The sequence below is a fragment of the Schistocerca nitens genome, chromosome 12 (genome assembly GCF_023898315.1).
Source record: "Schistocerca nitens isolate TAMUIC-IGC-003100 chromosome 12, iqSchNite1.1, whole genome shotgun sequence".
Lineage (NCBI taxonomy): Eukaryota > Metazoa > Arthropoda > Insecta > Orthoptera > Acrididae > Schistocerca > Schistocerca nitens.
Window position 1 is genome coordinate 109,470,963 of NC_064625.1, and position 16,771 is coordinate 109,487,733.

General features: G+C 38.1%; 1 protein-coding gene across 1 annotated transcript in view; it reads right to left on the reverse strand.

The window, feature by feature from the left end:
• LOC126214937 (uncharacterized) overlaps window positions 1-14,044 on the reverse strand; it is a 212,629-nt gene extending 198,585 nt beyond the window's left edge. Inside the window, exons 1-2 of the mRNA XM_049941575.1 lie at window positions 12,931-14,044; window positions 12,815-12,851 (exon numbers count right to left, since the gene is read on the reverse strand). Of these exons, the coding sequence (XP_049797532.1) occupies window positions 12,815-12,851; window positions 12,931-13,895 (1,002 nt within the window). The 5' untranslated portion in view covers window positions 13,896-14,044. The remainder of the gene's footprint in view (window positions 1-12,814; window positions 12,852-12,930) is intronic.
• Window positions 14,045-16,771: the final 2,727 nt, after the last annotated feature.

A 16,771-nucleotide genomic window follows, 5' to 3' on the forward strand; every position in this document is an offset into this window, starting at 1 on the left:
CAGAAGCAAAGAAAGTGTTGCAAGGATAACCCCATCTGAGTAGTTCAGAGAAGCTGGTGGTGGAAGGAAGGATTGAGATGCCCCCAGGTTGCGAAGCAACCTTTCAAACTGAGCATGCTGCACATAGTGACATGTTGTGTAACTGGGTGGCCAATTTTGCTCTCAGTAACCATTTGCTGGTGGCTATTCATCCTGGTGCAAGAGAGCCCATCCCCCATCCCCAGGGGCAAGGACGACACCACCACCACCTCCTCCTCCTCCTCCTCCTCCTCCTCCCCCCCTCCCCCCACTCTCAAGGAAAGGAAAAAATATAGTGTAGTCAGAGATGATTTAAAAGTGAGTATTACAAAGATTTTTAATAGGGTGGGAACTGGGAACTTCTTTATGACTACTTACAAATTGCCACTTGCCATTCATCTTCCAAAATATTAAAAATTTACCACAAGACCAGATCTAGCATATGCCTCCCTACCTCCTTGACAAACTATCAAATGGATGCCCTTATCCTGGCGGACAGCTGACTGACAGTAATACTGATATAAAAAGCAGTACAGTGTCTGCAGCAGGGTTGGAATATAAAATGGCTGCTTTCACTGGTGGCCTGGCCTGTGATGGCGTAGGATAAGGCTTTGACAGGACTACAGTAGGAAGTGCTGGGTGGGTGGATTGGGCAGGTCTCACACCTTGGTCTTCCAGAAGGATATGTTACCTGTGGCAAACAGCTGGGAGAGGAGCTGGCGTAAGAGTGGACTAGGATGGTAGTAGGTCAGGTAGGTGACAGACCACCACTATAGGAAGTGTGGGAAGGATCTCGGGTAGGACGCCCCTCATTTCATCGTACAATGAGAGATAGTCAAAGCCCTGACAAAGGATATGGTTTAGTTGCTCCAGTGTGGGGTGACACTGGCTGTATTCCTTTGCAGCTGATCCTTGGGGTTGATGGGAGAATTGGCGGTGTGTGAAGATATGGGAGGGGAAATCTGTTTGTGGACCAGGTTCAGGAGGGCAGTACTTGTCTGTGAAGACCTTTGTGAAAACTTCAGTGTATCGGGTGAGAGAGTTCTTAACACTGCAGATAGCTGTTGTGTAGGTACATGGTGAAAGACATCCCCCCCCCCCCAAATATGGTAAGGTTAAAATACATTTAAGAAAAAAAAAAGGAAACAGCAATCGACCATAAGCATCGGAAAAGACATTAATTACGAATGCACGGTAAGGTGCAGACAAATGAAAAATAAATAAATAAAAAACATCATTCATTTTTCTTTGTACATGATTTTGTTTTCACACTCTCTCGTGTGTGGAAGGATGGTTAAGATGTATTGCTTAAGTATGAAGTATTACAAGTGTTATGTATTCGATGTGTGTATGAATACGAGAAGATTTAACACCAGTATTAAGTATTTTTTTAATTGAAGTGAAGTGGAGCCAAGTAAGGAGGATTTTCTTCATTTTTTGACATGCACAGGTGTCCTTGAAGTCGGCTGCCAGCATCTACAATTGAAATGTAAGAGAGGAAGTCCGAATAGCCTAAATTCGTACAAGCAGAACATTTCTAATAACGCAATTGTATTATCCTTAAATTTTTTTCAATCATGTATGTATCTGTTTTTTATTATTATAACACACTGTCCATGTATGGATAAGGTGCAAAGGAGGGATTTTTTTGGTGTGGGAGGGATGACAGCTGTGGAAATGTAAGTATTGCACTGTTGGCAGTTAGTGGGTTAAATGTGGACAGAGGTGTGCATACAGCCAACAGAGTTGTGAAGTTTGATATACAAACAGCCAAAGTCGCAAGATCCAATTTTTTAATTTAATTTACAACTAGTTTTGGATATCTGAAGCCATTTTCAAGTCATACAGACAGAAAAAACTGTATTTTCCGCAATAGCACACAAACCATTTTAAATTGTAAATACATATATATCCAGGTCAAGTTTTTCTATGAACAGGGACAGGATAAGCATACAACCCAACATGCTGAAAATCCATAGAAATGGAGGCCAACAAATTAATTATCAATCAGAGTAAAATAATGCTAATCATATTTTGCTGTTACTGTACTACACAGAAGCAGGCAACAGTGGTAGTTTCTGCTGGTCAATATGTAATCTGGTTTGTTCGTTATTCCTGAAATCTCTGTTTCAGCGCAGGATTTATGGAACACTGTGTGTTAAAATGAATGAATGAAAAGGGGATTCTGTTAAATTGCTGTGCATGATGCTGCATTTGAGATTTGTGCTTCACAATATGACATTTAAAAGGAACAGCACCTTTCATGCTAACACAACACTGACTAATAATCTTTATGTTACAAACACATTCTTAGCTATTGTTTCATAAGTGTGCGGTACATAACCATATACATATCTGAAACATGGTGGGTGTGATAAGGCATCCTGTGAAACATTACTAAATGCCTTCTCTGAAAATAACAAAGGAACCACACTCACAATGGAAATATATTGCATCTCATGGCAACAAATAGACCTGACCACACTGAGATGTCCAAATCAGATGTAGAAGTAACTTTTGATGTGCCCCAGGGAAGTGTCTTGGGACCTTTGCTGTCCAAATTGTATATTAATAACCTTGCAAACAATATTAATAGTAAAATAAGGCTTTCTGCAGATGATGCAGTTATCTATAATGAAGTACTATATGAAAGAAGCTGCATAAATATTCAGTCAGATCTTTACAAGATTTCAACATAGTGCAGAGATTGGCAAATTGCTCTAAATGTTTGGAAATGTAAAATTTTGCACTTCACAAATTGAAAAAATGTAGTGTCCTATAGCTATAATATCAATGAGTCACTGTTGGAATCAGCCAATTCATAGAAATACCTTTGTAGGGATATGAAATGGAATAATCACATAGTTTCAGTCATGAGTAAAGCAGTTGGTAGACTTCAGTTTATTGGCAGAATACTATGGAAGTGCAAGCAGTCAACAAAGGAGATTGTTTTCAAAACACTTGTGTGACCCATTCTAGAATATTGCTCGAGGGTGCGGGACTCGTACCAAATAGGGCTAACAGGGGGTACTGAACATATACAGAAAAGGAACGTGTACGGAAAAGGGTAGTGTGAACGGTCACAGGTTAGCTTGATCCATGGGAGAGTGTCAGATATACTGAAGAAACTGAACTGGCAGACTCTTGAAGATAGACATAAACTACCCTGGGATAGTCTACTAACCGAATTTCAAGAACCGGCTTTAAATTGTTGCTCTAGGAGTATACTAGTAGCTCACTGAAACTGGGCATTTTTGCAGATAGACTGAAATGCTATTGTTAAACCATCGCATAAAAAAGGGGATAGGTCTGATGCTAACAACTGCTGCCCAATATCACTTCTGACAGCTTTATCCAAAATTCTCGAAAAAGTAATGTGTTCAAGAGTAGCTTCACATATTAGAAAAATGAAGTACTAACAAAATGTCAGTTTGGTTTTTGGAATGGCTTTTCAACAGAAAATAGTATGTATGCTTTCGCTGATCAAATATTAAATGCTCTGAATAACCAACCCTCACCCACTGGGATATTTTGTGATCACTCAAAGGCTTTTGACTGAGTGAATCACGAAACTGTTCTAGATATTAATGGCTTTCCACTCTTCATTCATGAAGATGCAAAGCCAGTTCTTTTTGCTGATTATAAAAGTAGAGCAATCACACCCAACGAACAAGAGTTAGCTGAGGAAATTGTAAATAATGTCATTCCGAAAATTATTTAGTTCTCTGCAAATGGACTTTCAGCAGAATATTGAAAATTTTTGGATGTGTGCATTGATGAGAAATTGAATTGGAAGAAATACACTGATGATCTGCTGAAACGGTTGGGTTAAGCTTCTTATGCTATTAAGGATACAGCAAATTTTTGTGATAAACAGATCAGTAAATTAGCCCACTATGCCTATTTTCATCCACAGCTTTCATACAGTGTCATATTTTGGGGTAAATCTTTGTTAAGAGAAAAAGTATTCATTGCACAAAAGCATGTATTGAGAATAATACTGGAGCCCACACAAGATCACCTTACAGACATTTATTTAAGGAACTTGGGATATGCACAGTACCTCCACAATACATATATTCACTTCTGAAATTTGTTATTAATAACCCATTGCAATTCTAAAATAATAGCATAATGCACAGCAACCACACTAGAAGAAAGGGTGTGAATTGTGGTTTATTTGTCTCGTAGTGTACATAGCCTAAATCATATGATTCAGGTACAGAAATCATGTCAAATTGTGGTAAAATTTCACCATGAACAAAGAATAGCTGATGTTAACAAACAGCATAATAATAATAATAATAATAATAATAATAATACAATTTGGTTACATATACATACAATAAAATCTAAAGCTTAATTACACATTGCTCAAATTATCATTTCATCCTCTATGAATTGATCTATTGAATAGTAGCATTTCTCCCACAGAATCTGCTGTACCCTCATTTTTAAAATTTCTGGCTTCATATTAAATATGTTTTTTACCATTAACTTGTCGTATATTGTCATCCCCATATACTGTGGAGTCCGTGAATATAATTTCAACTGGTGTGTGGTAGCATAAAATTATTTTTATTTCTTGTGTTATATGTACGGTTAAAATGATTCTCCTCAAATAATTTTTGTCTGCTGTGTGGGAAGATTATAATTTCATAAATGTATATGGAGGGTACGATTAGGATTTGTAATTTCAGAAGTAATAAGCGACAAGACTCTATTTGATATGCAGTACACATGTATCGAACATTAAACTGACATGTTCCACATCATTACAAAATGTATTCATGATCTAAGGAACAAGTATTAATGTCATGTAATGCAACCCCTATATATTGCTCACATAGGGATCATGAGGATAATATTAGAATAATTACTGCACGTGCAGAGGCATTCAAACAATCATTCTTCCCATGCACCACATGTGAATGGAAAGGAAGAAACCCTAATAACTGGTACAATGGGATGTACCCTCTGCCACATACCTCAAGGTGGTTTGCAGAGTATGCACTTGATAGATATGTATCCAGCAGAACAGTTCATAATGGAAGGGATCCTCCATAGTATACAGTCACAGTAAAGAAAGTTCTAATGAAACAGAGACGACTGGATAGTAGGAGTAAAACAAAGCGTGGGACTATAGAGAGATACTAACTGAAATGCATTTGGCTGTCAAGAAAGCAATGCATGATGCCTTTAATAACTACTGTAGCAGAATATTGTTAAATGATATATCACAAAACCCAACGAAATTCTGGTCGTATGTTAGTGGCACCCAAGTGTCCAGTCCTTAGCGAATGACACAGGAACACAAATTGAAGATAGCAAAGCAAAAGTTAAAATGCTAACTCTGTTTCCAAATGTTCCTTTACAAAGGAAATGCCAGGGGAATTGTCCTAATTTAATCCTCATACCACTGAAAAGATAAATGAAATAAGCACTAGTGTCAGTAGTGTTGAGAAACAGCTGAATTCATTAAAACTGAACAAGTTCCAGGGCTCGAAGGAATCCCTATCATATTCTATATTGAATCTGTGTGTGAGTTAGAAGGGGGGGGGGGGGCTAACTATAATCTATTGTACATCCCTTGAACAAAAACATATGCCCAGTTCTTGGAAAAACGCAGAGGTCACACATGTCATCAAGAAGGGTTGTAGAAGTGATCCACAAAACTACCCTTGACATCAATTTGTTGTAGAATCTTAGAACATATTCTGATCTCAAACATAATGAGGTATCTTGAACAGAAAGACCTCCTCAATGCCAACAAGAAAGGATTCCGAAAACACTGATCATGTGAAACCCTACTTGCACTTTCCTCACATGACATATACTGGAAGTTATGGATCAAGGCAGTCAGGTAGATGCAGTACTTCTTGATTTCCAAAAAGCATTTGACTCAGTACCACACCTACACTTATTATCAAAAGTATGATCATATGGGGTATCAAGTGAAATTTTTGACTGGATTGAGGACTTTTTGGTACAGAGCACATAGTATGTTACCTTGGATGCAGAGTCATTGTCAGATATAGAAGTAACTTTGGCTGTGCCCCTAGGAAGTGTGTTGGGACCCTTGCTGTTCGTACTGCTCACGTGTGTGGGATCCATGCCACATAGGACTAGCAGGGGATATTGAACATATAAAGAGGAGGACAGCACAAAAGATCACAGGTTTGTCTGATCCATAGGAGAGTGTCACAAAGATACTGCATGAACTGCATTGGAAGACTCTTGAAGATAGATGTAAGCTATCCTGAGAAAGTCTATTATCAAAATTTCAAGAACCAGCTTTAAATGATGACTCTATGAATATACTAAAACTTCCTGTGTGAAACTTTGTGGCAAATTAAAACTGTGTGCCGGATCGAGACGCGAACTCGAGACCTTTGCCTTTCGCGCGCAAGTGCTCTACCATCTGAGCTACCCGAGCACAAGTCACAACTTGTGAAGTTTGGAAGGTAGGAGACGAGGTACTGGCAGAATTGAAGCTGTGAGGACAAGTCGTGAGTCATGCTCGGGTAGCTCAGATGGTAGAGCACTTGCCCGCGAAAGGCAAAGATCCCGAGTTCGAGTCTCAGTCCGGCACAGAGTTTTAATTTGCCGGGAAGTTTCATATCAGTGCACACTCCGCTGCAGAGTGAAAATCTCATTCTGGGAACTCCCTATGTATTGCTCACATAGAACAGTTACTGCACACACAGAGGCATTCGAACAATAATTCTTCCCACACTCCATACATGAATGGAATGGGAAACAATCCTCATAACTGGTACAATGGGACATACCCTGTACCACGCACTTTACTGTGGTTTGCAGAGTATAGAGTAGATGTTTCCACAAGGGCTGAAGAGTGATAGCAGATAATTGCAGCTTTTCAAAGAAAAGTTGAAAGCTTTTCTTCTGAGAAACTCCTGTTATCCAGGCACATCTGTTCTAGAACTATTCCACTGTGTTATGGTAAATGTAATTCATTATGAGCAATTTAACAACCTTATCAAACAATGTTGATGGGATTCTGTGTGGGATTCTTAAACCACTATAGATGAATGCTGCAACTGTACCTGCAAATGGATCATAATATCACTTTCCTCTTTTGCTACTCATTGTTTAATTTTTTTAAAAATACTATAGTGTATTTTTATCATTCAGTGTTGGAGCATATCATATCACCATGATTTTTATTCTCTTTATTAATCTCTGGGCTTCTGATGAGATTTGGGATGAACATATCATGTGTCACTCACACCATGGTGCAAGGGAATGAAACGAAAACATAAATTGCCTCAGTGTTTATTTCATAAACATTTTTCTTTTAGACTGTCTCATACTATTAACCTTTTTCTTTTTGAAATACACTCTACAGACAACACAATGTTTAAATTTGTCTAGGGTTTATCTGCTTACAGTTACCAAAAATCAAGGACCCTACACTCAAACTGAAACAAGTATGCAATACTTATTTACTTAGAAACAAAAATGTGTATTTTACTCGAGACTACTTTCCAAAACTAGATAATACTGGCAACACAGAATATTACATATATAGTTACAGCTAAATAGATACCAAACCAAGCTCTATTTACTATATCCACAACAAAATAAATCTATTTGTCACTACATCTCACAATGAGATATCAAAACAGTTACAACAATTGACATAACAGTTTTCTGAGTATTGTATCACATCACAATGGGTCATTCCATGTCAATTCAACCAATTTGAGAAAATGTTCCAGCAGATAGTCTCAGATTTGGCTGAAATTTAGCACACCAATGCTACCAAGTGTGGAAACTCATGTACAACATTTTAAGTTCCCCTGCCTATGAGTTCCAGAATTATGGCTTGTGAAAGAAGGTGGCGTGACCCAGAAATTGCAACCCGCATCTGGCAATCTATCTCCAGACCCAACTCCAGGTCTTAATAACTTTGGAACTATTCCACACAATCCAGTGAAATTTTTACAACCCAGTAACATCCATTTAGAGAACACACTCCATGAATTTAAACACCAACAACATATTTCTGAGGAAAATAAAAAATTCCAAAATGTGATTTAAAAAATGTAATATGTTAAAAGGAACATATTGTAGGTGCCCTCTTTGCCAAATATAATTCACTCAAAAAGAGCATAAATTTTTTGTGGTAAGCTTAATGTGGCCTAAACACGCGCAGAACTCATCTTCCCCATATCAGACACAGAAACAGAGTTACATGCATACGAAAATACAAAAATTCGAAAAATTACCTGAAAAACATGGATTTTCTAAGTGTGGTAGCACAAAAGGGACAAGTGATATCCAAGCCAAATTTCAACTTAGGTTATTGCAAGGCATTTGTGTACAATAAAATTTGACAGATGTATTTGGTTACGTTTCTTTTAACACGATTTAGCAAGTAATAGTGATGATGCAGACAGCTTGTTTCAGATAAAGCTGCAGCAATTGTTGGGAACCATTAGGCAACAGAAAGTTAAACAATGGTAGTTTTCAGAGACAGAATGAGTCATTGTTAGGCAGGAACAACAAAGGAAACAAGCAACAATTACAGGTTACTTGTGTTTTAAAGATTCTAGTTCAGACTGGTCAGTACTGTTGTGGAAAGTCAGTATGGAGGCAGAAGAGTGTACTAGTGGTGCTTTTGTTCAAACAAGTTGCAGTATTGGTAGAGCACAAGCATCTGAATGTCATAAAACATATGGAACAAAATGTGGCATTCGCTTTGTACTGTGTGATCTGGATTGATCGGACCAAGATTTGTTGCTATGGAGATCCGGGATACACCCTGTAGGCACAAGAAGTACAGTTCCAGGAAACTTTAGTGTTTGTTATCATCATATGAAAGTGTTTCTGGATAAGCATTCTTTCCTACAAAGAAGTTGTTTTGATCCATTTAGGTTGGTTGGTTGGTTTGGGGAAGGAGACCAGACAGCAAGGTCATCGGTCTCATCGGATTAGGGAAGGACGGGGAAGGAAGTCGGCCGTGCCCTTTGAAAGGAACCATCCCGGCATTTGCCTGGAGCGATTTAGGGAAATCACGGAAAACCTAAATCAGGATGGCCGGACGCGGGATTGAACCGTCGTCCTCCCGAATGCGAGTCCAGTGTCTAACCACTGCGCCACCTCGCTCGGTCGATCCATTTAGGATTCATAACAAGACAGTGAAGTGTAGCCTCAGAGAAATTCATATAAAATCAGTATTGAAAGTGAATCAGTGCATGGGACTTTACATGAAACCAGGACAAAAGTTATGTTACAGGTGTATTACACTGCTAAAAAGTGAAGAATATTCTGATAATTTACATGACAGTGAGGAAGAGTATCAGCCACCTACACACCTACCACAGCGGATGAGCAATTAAATACTTCAGTGACTGCTCTTGGTTTGTCTCCCACGAAGACACACAAAGTTGGGAAAAGAGACAGGCCCAGCTATGGTAGAAGAAAACTACAAGAAGCTCAAATGGAATTAAAGCACAAAATAGCTGACTCACTAATGGCAGAAGAGGAAGAACTATCTGCTCCAAAGGAACAGAAATCATACCAAAAATGCTCTGATTTGGACAAAATTGTGCATGATTTGAAAGAAAAATGTGCCATATCCACACGCCAGAAAAAAGTAGCTACTCTTACCCTTGCACCTTCCAGCTGCTCTACTGACTACACTGCAAAGGAATTCAATGTTTCTACATGTATGGTAAAGTAAGCTAGGAAAATAAAAGCAACCCAAGGTGTGCTTCCACAACTTCAGCAGGCTCAGGGTAAGCAATTGAGTTCAGAAATAAAGATGCCAGTGTCGGAGTTTTATGAAAATAATGACTACAGCCGAATAATACCTGGAAAAAAAGACTATGTAATGGTGAAAATGGGAAATGTACATGTACACATGCAAAAGAGACTGTTGCTATGAAACATATCAGAACTATATGTAGAATTCAAGGAAAAGTATCCCAATACCAAAGTAGGTATATCATCTTTTTTCAGTCTTCGGCCAAAATGGGTTGTGCCTGTAAGTGCAAGGGGCACACACAATGTTTCTGTATGTGAGACCCATCAAAATGCTAAGCTGATGTTTGCTGCTATAAATGATTCTGGTCTGGATTACAAAGGTGCAATGAAGCTGCTAGTGTGTGACATCAGTTGCTACCAGTGCATGATACACAGGTGTGAAAAGTGTCCCGGTAAGGCAAATCTTGCAGAACACATGAATAACAAACTGTACGGTGAACTCCTTATAGATGACGATGAACTTGTTTCTTATAAACAATGGACACACATGGATCGCACAAGTCTTGAAACAAAGCAAAGTACAGTGGAAGATTTTGTTGAAATGTGATGTCAAGAAACGAACAAACTGACCACATACAGCTTCACAGCAACATCACAATCGGCTTATCTCCAGTTTTGTAAGGATAATTTGAAACAAGATGAAATTATAGTAATAGTAGATTTTTCTGAAAATTATGCATTTATAGTTCAAGATGCCATCCGAGAATATCATTGGGACAACAGTCAAGCAACTCTCCAGCCATTTGCAATTTACTGTAGAGATGATCAGGTGATGTGTCTGTCACCACCATTGCAGTTCATGCCCACATTCGCACTGTCATGGAATATGTGAAAAACAAGCTGCCTCACGTTCATTTTGGGAAATACTTCAGTGATGGGGCAGCTAGTCAGTACAAAAACTGTAAAAATCTTAAAAATTTATGCATGCATTACCATGATTTTCAGATTCACGCAGAATGGAATTTTTTCGCACCAAGTCATGGCAAAAATGTATGTGATGGTATTGGTTGGTTTGTGGGATTAAAGGGACCAGACTGCTACGGTCATCGGTCTGTGATGGTATTGGTGCTACCATTAAACGCATGGCATCACAAGCTAGTCTGCAGCACCTTACAGAAGGTCACATTCTAACACCTTTTCAATTATTTACTTGGGTGCAGAAAAATTTCTCTGGCATACAATCATTCTATGTTTCGAAAGATGAGGTGAAATCAGTCGAAGAGTTGCTAAAAAGCAGACTAGAACACGTTAAAACTGTTGCAGGCACAAGGCTCCGTCATCACTTCTCTCCAACGAACTCTGACAATGTGCAGATGAGCAGAGTGTCCGGTTATAACTATAGGTCCATGCACAACATGTGTCTTCACAGTGTGTCTGACTCAGGATTCAGAAGCAAAAGCAGCAACATACAACCAGGTTGCTATGTTATTGCTGTTTATGATGACAAATGGTACTTAGGATGTGTTGCAGAGTGCTGTGAAGCAGAAGGTGGTGTATTTGTGAACTTCATAGGACCAGCGAGATCATTTCATTGGCCACGTTTGGCAGACAGGTGTTGGATTCCTCTCGAACATATTCTTACAACAGTTCCAGTTCCTACCACAGTGTCAGGAAGACAGTACAATTTGCCACTCAATGTACAGAGTACAGTAGCTAAAGTGTGGAGAACTTCTGTTCGAAGCACAATCAACTGGTTTTTAGCAGTTAAGGTGCAGTAAACATTAATGATAGGTTGTGTTAATCTATCCATATGTTGTTGCTTAGTGATTATACAGTTGTGGGAGAGGATAAGAAGAGGCAGAACAGTTTATGATATGTTTTTACAAAATTGTGTTGTGGAACAATGGCCACATCACCAAATATATCTGTCAACTTCCATTGTACACAAATGTCTGCAATAACATGCTGAAATTTTGAGATATATATCATTATGGTCTACTTACACAGTGTGTGAAATTTGGTTTGGATACCACTTGTCCCTTTTGTGCTACCACACTTCGCAAATCCATGTTTTTCAGGTAATTTTTCGAATTTTTGTATTTTCGTGTGCATGTAACTCATTTTTTGTGACTGATATGGGCATGATGAGTTCTGCGTATGTTTAGGCCACATTAAGCTTACCACAAAAAATTTATGCTCTTTTTGAGTGAATTATATTTGGCAAAGAGTACACCTACAATATGTACCTTTTAACGTATTACATTTTTTAAATCACATTTTGGAATTTCTAATTTTCCTCAGAAATATGTTGTTGGTGTTTTGATTCATGGAGTGTGTTCTCTAAATGGATGTTACTGGATTGTAAAAATTTCACTGGACTGTGTGGAATAGTTCCAAAGTTATTAATACCTGAAGTTGGGTCTGAAGATAGACTGCCAGATGCTGGTTGCAATTTCTGGGTCATGCAACCTTCTTTCACAAGTCATAATTCTGGAACTAATTGGCAAGGGAAACTAATACTTTGTACACGAGTGATCTATACATGGTAGAATTAGTGTACTGAATTTCAGTCAAAACTGAGAATATGAGCTGGAGCTCCTGGTTGAACTTACATGGAATGACCCCAATGAAAAAAAAAAAAAACTATACTGGACAAACCAAAGATTTGGCAATGGTTACAGTGGCCTTTTTGTCTGGGTCTACTGGTGTGCATTAGCTGTGCTGATCCGATTAATCAGAAAACTGTTAATGTCAATTGACTCTGGCCACAGAAGACTAAGCAGTTAAATTACAACGCTTTTTCTATTATGAAAACTAGTTTTTGATTGTGCAGGAACAATAACGGCTTCAAATAGATGAACTACACTTTGTAAGAATATGACCCTTTTTTGTATATTTGTGCTACACATAACAAAAGTCCATTCACATACATCTATAAAAACTGAGAGACTAAACAGTACACTTTTCAACTATCACATTTCCACTAGAGAAATTTTGGTATCTTACTAATTACTAATGTCAGCTTTTGACCATTAAAAAGTTGCAATCTGTTGTTATTACTTACCGAATCAGTATGCTCCAACTGGCTCATCATCTCATATCTGAAATTAAAAATATTTCTTAGAGCTTATGTTGACATCTCATGTCACATATGCAAGTTCCATCCTCTATTTTGCTTACCGAATGCCATCACGATATAGGGTTCCTAGTTCTCCGAGAAATTTCACAAAGAAAAATTCTTCATTTTTCATGGCATTCTTGTAAATGGCAGCGCACAATAATGGATCAAATGACAACTCTGTGCCCACATTATCTCCTGATTTACACACTTTAGCATGAAGTTTTTGAAAGGTGTTTCCTTCTTCATTACTGAGAGTAAGTTTGTGATTCTTGACAACTTTACAGAATTTATCATCACTATAGCATTCACGAAGCCTCCAGCTTTTTGAGTGAAGTGTAGTCCCATTTGCAATTCTCTCTTTCAGCAAAGTTATCAGTGTAGCCTTTGTGTTACCTATCACCACCTGCAAAAAGCAGCTACCATTGTCAACATCAATAACGCCAATGACAGGGTGCTCTGCTGGCGTCCTGTAATTATCTACTGCCCTCTTCCCAAGTTTGCCCTCTACAACTTCTAGGTTGCGTCCTTCTCCTCCAAGCTTAGAAGTATTTCTGATGAGCGCATCCATGCAGGCCTCCTGACACAATAGATACCACTTATTAACAGTCCGTACAGCAATCGAAAGTTCTCTCTGAGCAACGCATGGTGGAAAATCATGTGCCCAAAAATACATCAGAATCGTAATTTTCTGAAGTGACAATTTACTAGATTGGAAAACAGTGCCATTTCTTAGGGACTTACTACACATTCGACATTTATTGCACTCCCACTCATACTTGTCAGATCTGGAGCCGGTGCAATTCTGTCGGTAAACCAGTGTCATCGGCCTTCCGCAATTATCACACGCTGTTTCTCTGTTCAGCATGCCTATTCTCTGAAGCCATTTGACAGCGAATAGTTTTTTTCTGTTTAATAACTTTATTAATTTACATAAATTGAACGTGCTGAGATTTGCTATTGGCGGGGGGGTAGACGCTGCTGGGGGATTTGCTGTAGTAACTTTCTTTGGTTTCATTTTAGTCATTTTCAATCACAATAACATCAACAAAGGCTTTCACAACATATCACAAAATCCCACACGCGGTAAACAAACGACACTTCTGCTTGGCAGCTCAATTCAGAGATTATGACACATTCATATTTGCCAAAGAAGTTCTGAGTACAACCGTGGAACAACCATGGAGGTACCTCCATGGGAACAACAGAGCCACTTCAGGTAAAGTTGGTACCTCAGTCGCAAAATAGCAGCCTTTTCATGTACGGATCATTTGATAATAAATTACTTAATTTGAAAATTATGTAATTTTACAATTTTCGAATATGAATGCAAATAGGTTTCCATTACTAGTTTTCACTTCGACGGTTTCTTTCAGAACAATTCTTTACCTCGAAGACCTGTTCCGGTCGAATGGTCGATGCATCTCACGCTGTTTAGTCATTAGTGTTTAGTACTCCCTACTCAGATCAGATTGAGAGTGAGTTGTGATTTTTCGTTGCCGTTGTGTTATTGTATGCAAATTGTAATTTAGGTAGCAGTGAATAATGTCAGATAAAAGCAAAGTTGATTTGGGTCTTCTAGAAGAAGATGACGAATTTGAAGAGTTTCCCGCTGAAGGTAATGACTGACAAAATTAAATTCGAAATATTTTAGTATTAATGCTTCCAAACTAGTTGTTAAATTTTTATTCCAGATTGGACAGGGAAAGACGAGGACGATGAGGATATAAGCGTATGGGAAGACAATTGGGACGATGACAACATAGAAGATGATTTCAGTTTGCAGTTGCGGTTAGTATCAAGTAATAGTTTTTCAGTGTGGGTCCAGTCACAGAGTTGGTCTGCAGAGAAGTTGAAGGAGCCTTGTTTCTACTGCCATCACACTTTTGACAAATACCTGAAATAATGAAATTAACAGCTGAGTTGCCGCATTTGTTATGTTGGTCATTGTTAGTGATAGTATATCCGTAAACGACTCATAATTTAAGGCTACATGTGTATTTGCTTCTACCAACGTAAGAGTCTCGTATAACAAATTACAGTTTGTGACAGTACGTAAATACTCCTTTGCAGGAAAACGGGAGAAGCTACAGTGCTCAAAGGCATTCTAAATTGTATGAGTAATAAATTCATTCCAGTACAACTGCTATTTAAAATTATTTTGAAGATGAGCACGTGATGGTAATTGTTTTTGGAATCAAAATATTAATTAATAGCTTAATGATTTCACGTCGTTAGTCGTTTTTTGTGTACCCCATGGGGCGTGTTGTGTGTAATATGGATTTAATTAGTCCAAGCGCAATACAGTGAAGTGACTTTCCTTTATTGTGTTACAACGCTAGTTCTGATTATAAACTAACCTAAATCGTTAAATATTAGAGTTTCTCTGTAGATACTTTTCAGTGGAGTAGTTGTCCAACAAGAAGCTCTTTAGTTCGGTCTCGCACTCCACCACATCATGTATACAACATTTATTGTGCTCTTGTACATTGAGTACAGCTTTATGTATGTATCTAACTCTATTCTGTACAAATATTACTACTTTAATCTTTGTAGAGGTTGATTTTCATCCTGTTCCTGGTCATAGTGCTCCCTCTCCATCCCCAAAAGAGAGGTTATGGTGACAGACTTATCTCTATAGTCAGATGTCTAGAAAGGTTTGATAAGCAGTCTATGGAGCTCCGGCAACATCAATGTGTGGCCGTAGAGATATTTACAAAATCATGTAATGTGATTGATTGCACTAGGTGCATGATACTACTGTGTCTAACCACTGCAGCTGTTAAGGATCTTCTTGCAGGGATTATTCCCTAGTCATGCAGACATTCTTTCCATAAGCAGCAGGGATCTAAAGACAATCGTGAATCCTCAATCTGCTACAGGGTGAACACGTACATTACCCATGCAGAAATCATGATGTGCAACAAACTGATTGGCCAGAAGCGTGATCAATTGGACTGATATGGTTCATCTAAACAAATAACAGGAACTAATAACTAACTTATTTCCATGTCATTACGAAATGTCGTATTCGTGACGTATGGAACAAGGATTTATGTATGTAGGCCTACCTCTGGTATTCTCAATTGTATATATTTTTTTGAGATATGCAACTTGTACTTTTTAATTCAGCCCTGATAAGGCAAATATTTTATTATTTTTTTCTATTGAAAGCTATTTCATTTTTATGTTCACATTTAGCTGGACAATAATATGTAGCTGATGAGAAGTAGGCATAATATTCAAAATAAATTAATTTTTGAAGTTGTTTTACAGCACCAGCTTAAACATAAAATTACTTTTGATACTAATCCCATGCTCATCCCAAGTGTAAACTTTCAGGATATGAAGAGGAAAACAGTATCTTTCAATTTTTTTGAGAATTTTAAAAATACAGTTTTTCAAAATTTAAATAATTCAATAATTGTTTTTCATTAAAAATGAATGTACAATGTTGTCTAATTATATATATATCATGAAAGCCCTTTAAAAATGGTTTTTAAAGGAACTCAATTTCATTGTTGTAATGTGGGGGAGGGCAATGACATGGATACAACTGTATAGGCTTTGCAGTGCAGTGGGTTGATTGCTGAAAGCTGTTGTGTGTCAGACCGGAGATGAGTATATGTAGGGATCTTGCCAAAGGACACTCTAATTGTAGGTCTTCCTGTATCAAGAAATGGAGGGTGACCACTCGTGATATTGTGTTGTTTATGTATTATATTTGTCATCGCTAATCAGCTGGGTTTCTTGCTCCTGAGATATGATTAGTAATCATACTGTGTTGGATTGTTTCTCTTTTTGTAGGCAGATTTTTTCATAGTATAGTAAGAGTATGGGACGGTAGGAGAGGGGGGGGGGGCATGGCAAGTGATGTCGCCATTTGCGAAGGTGTTCTGACGT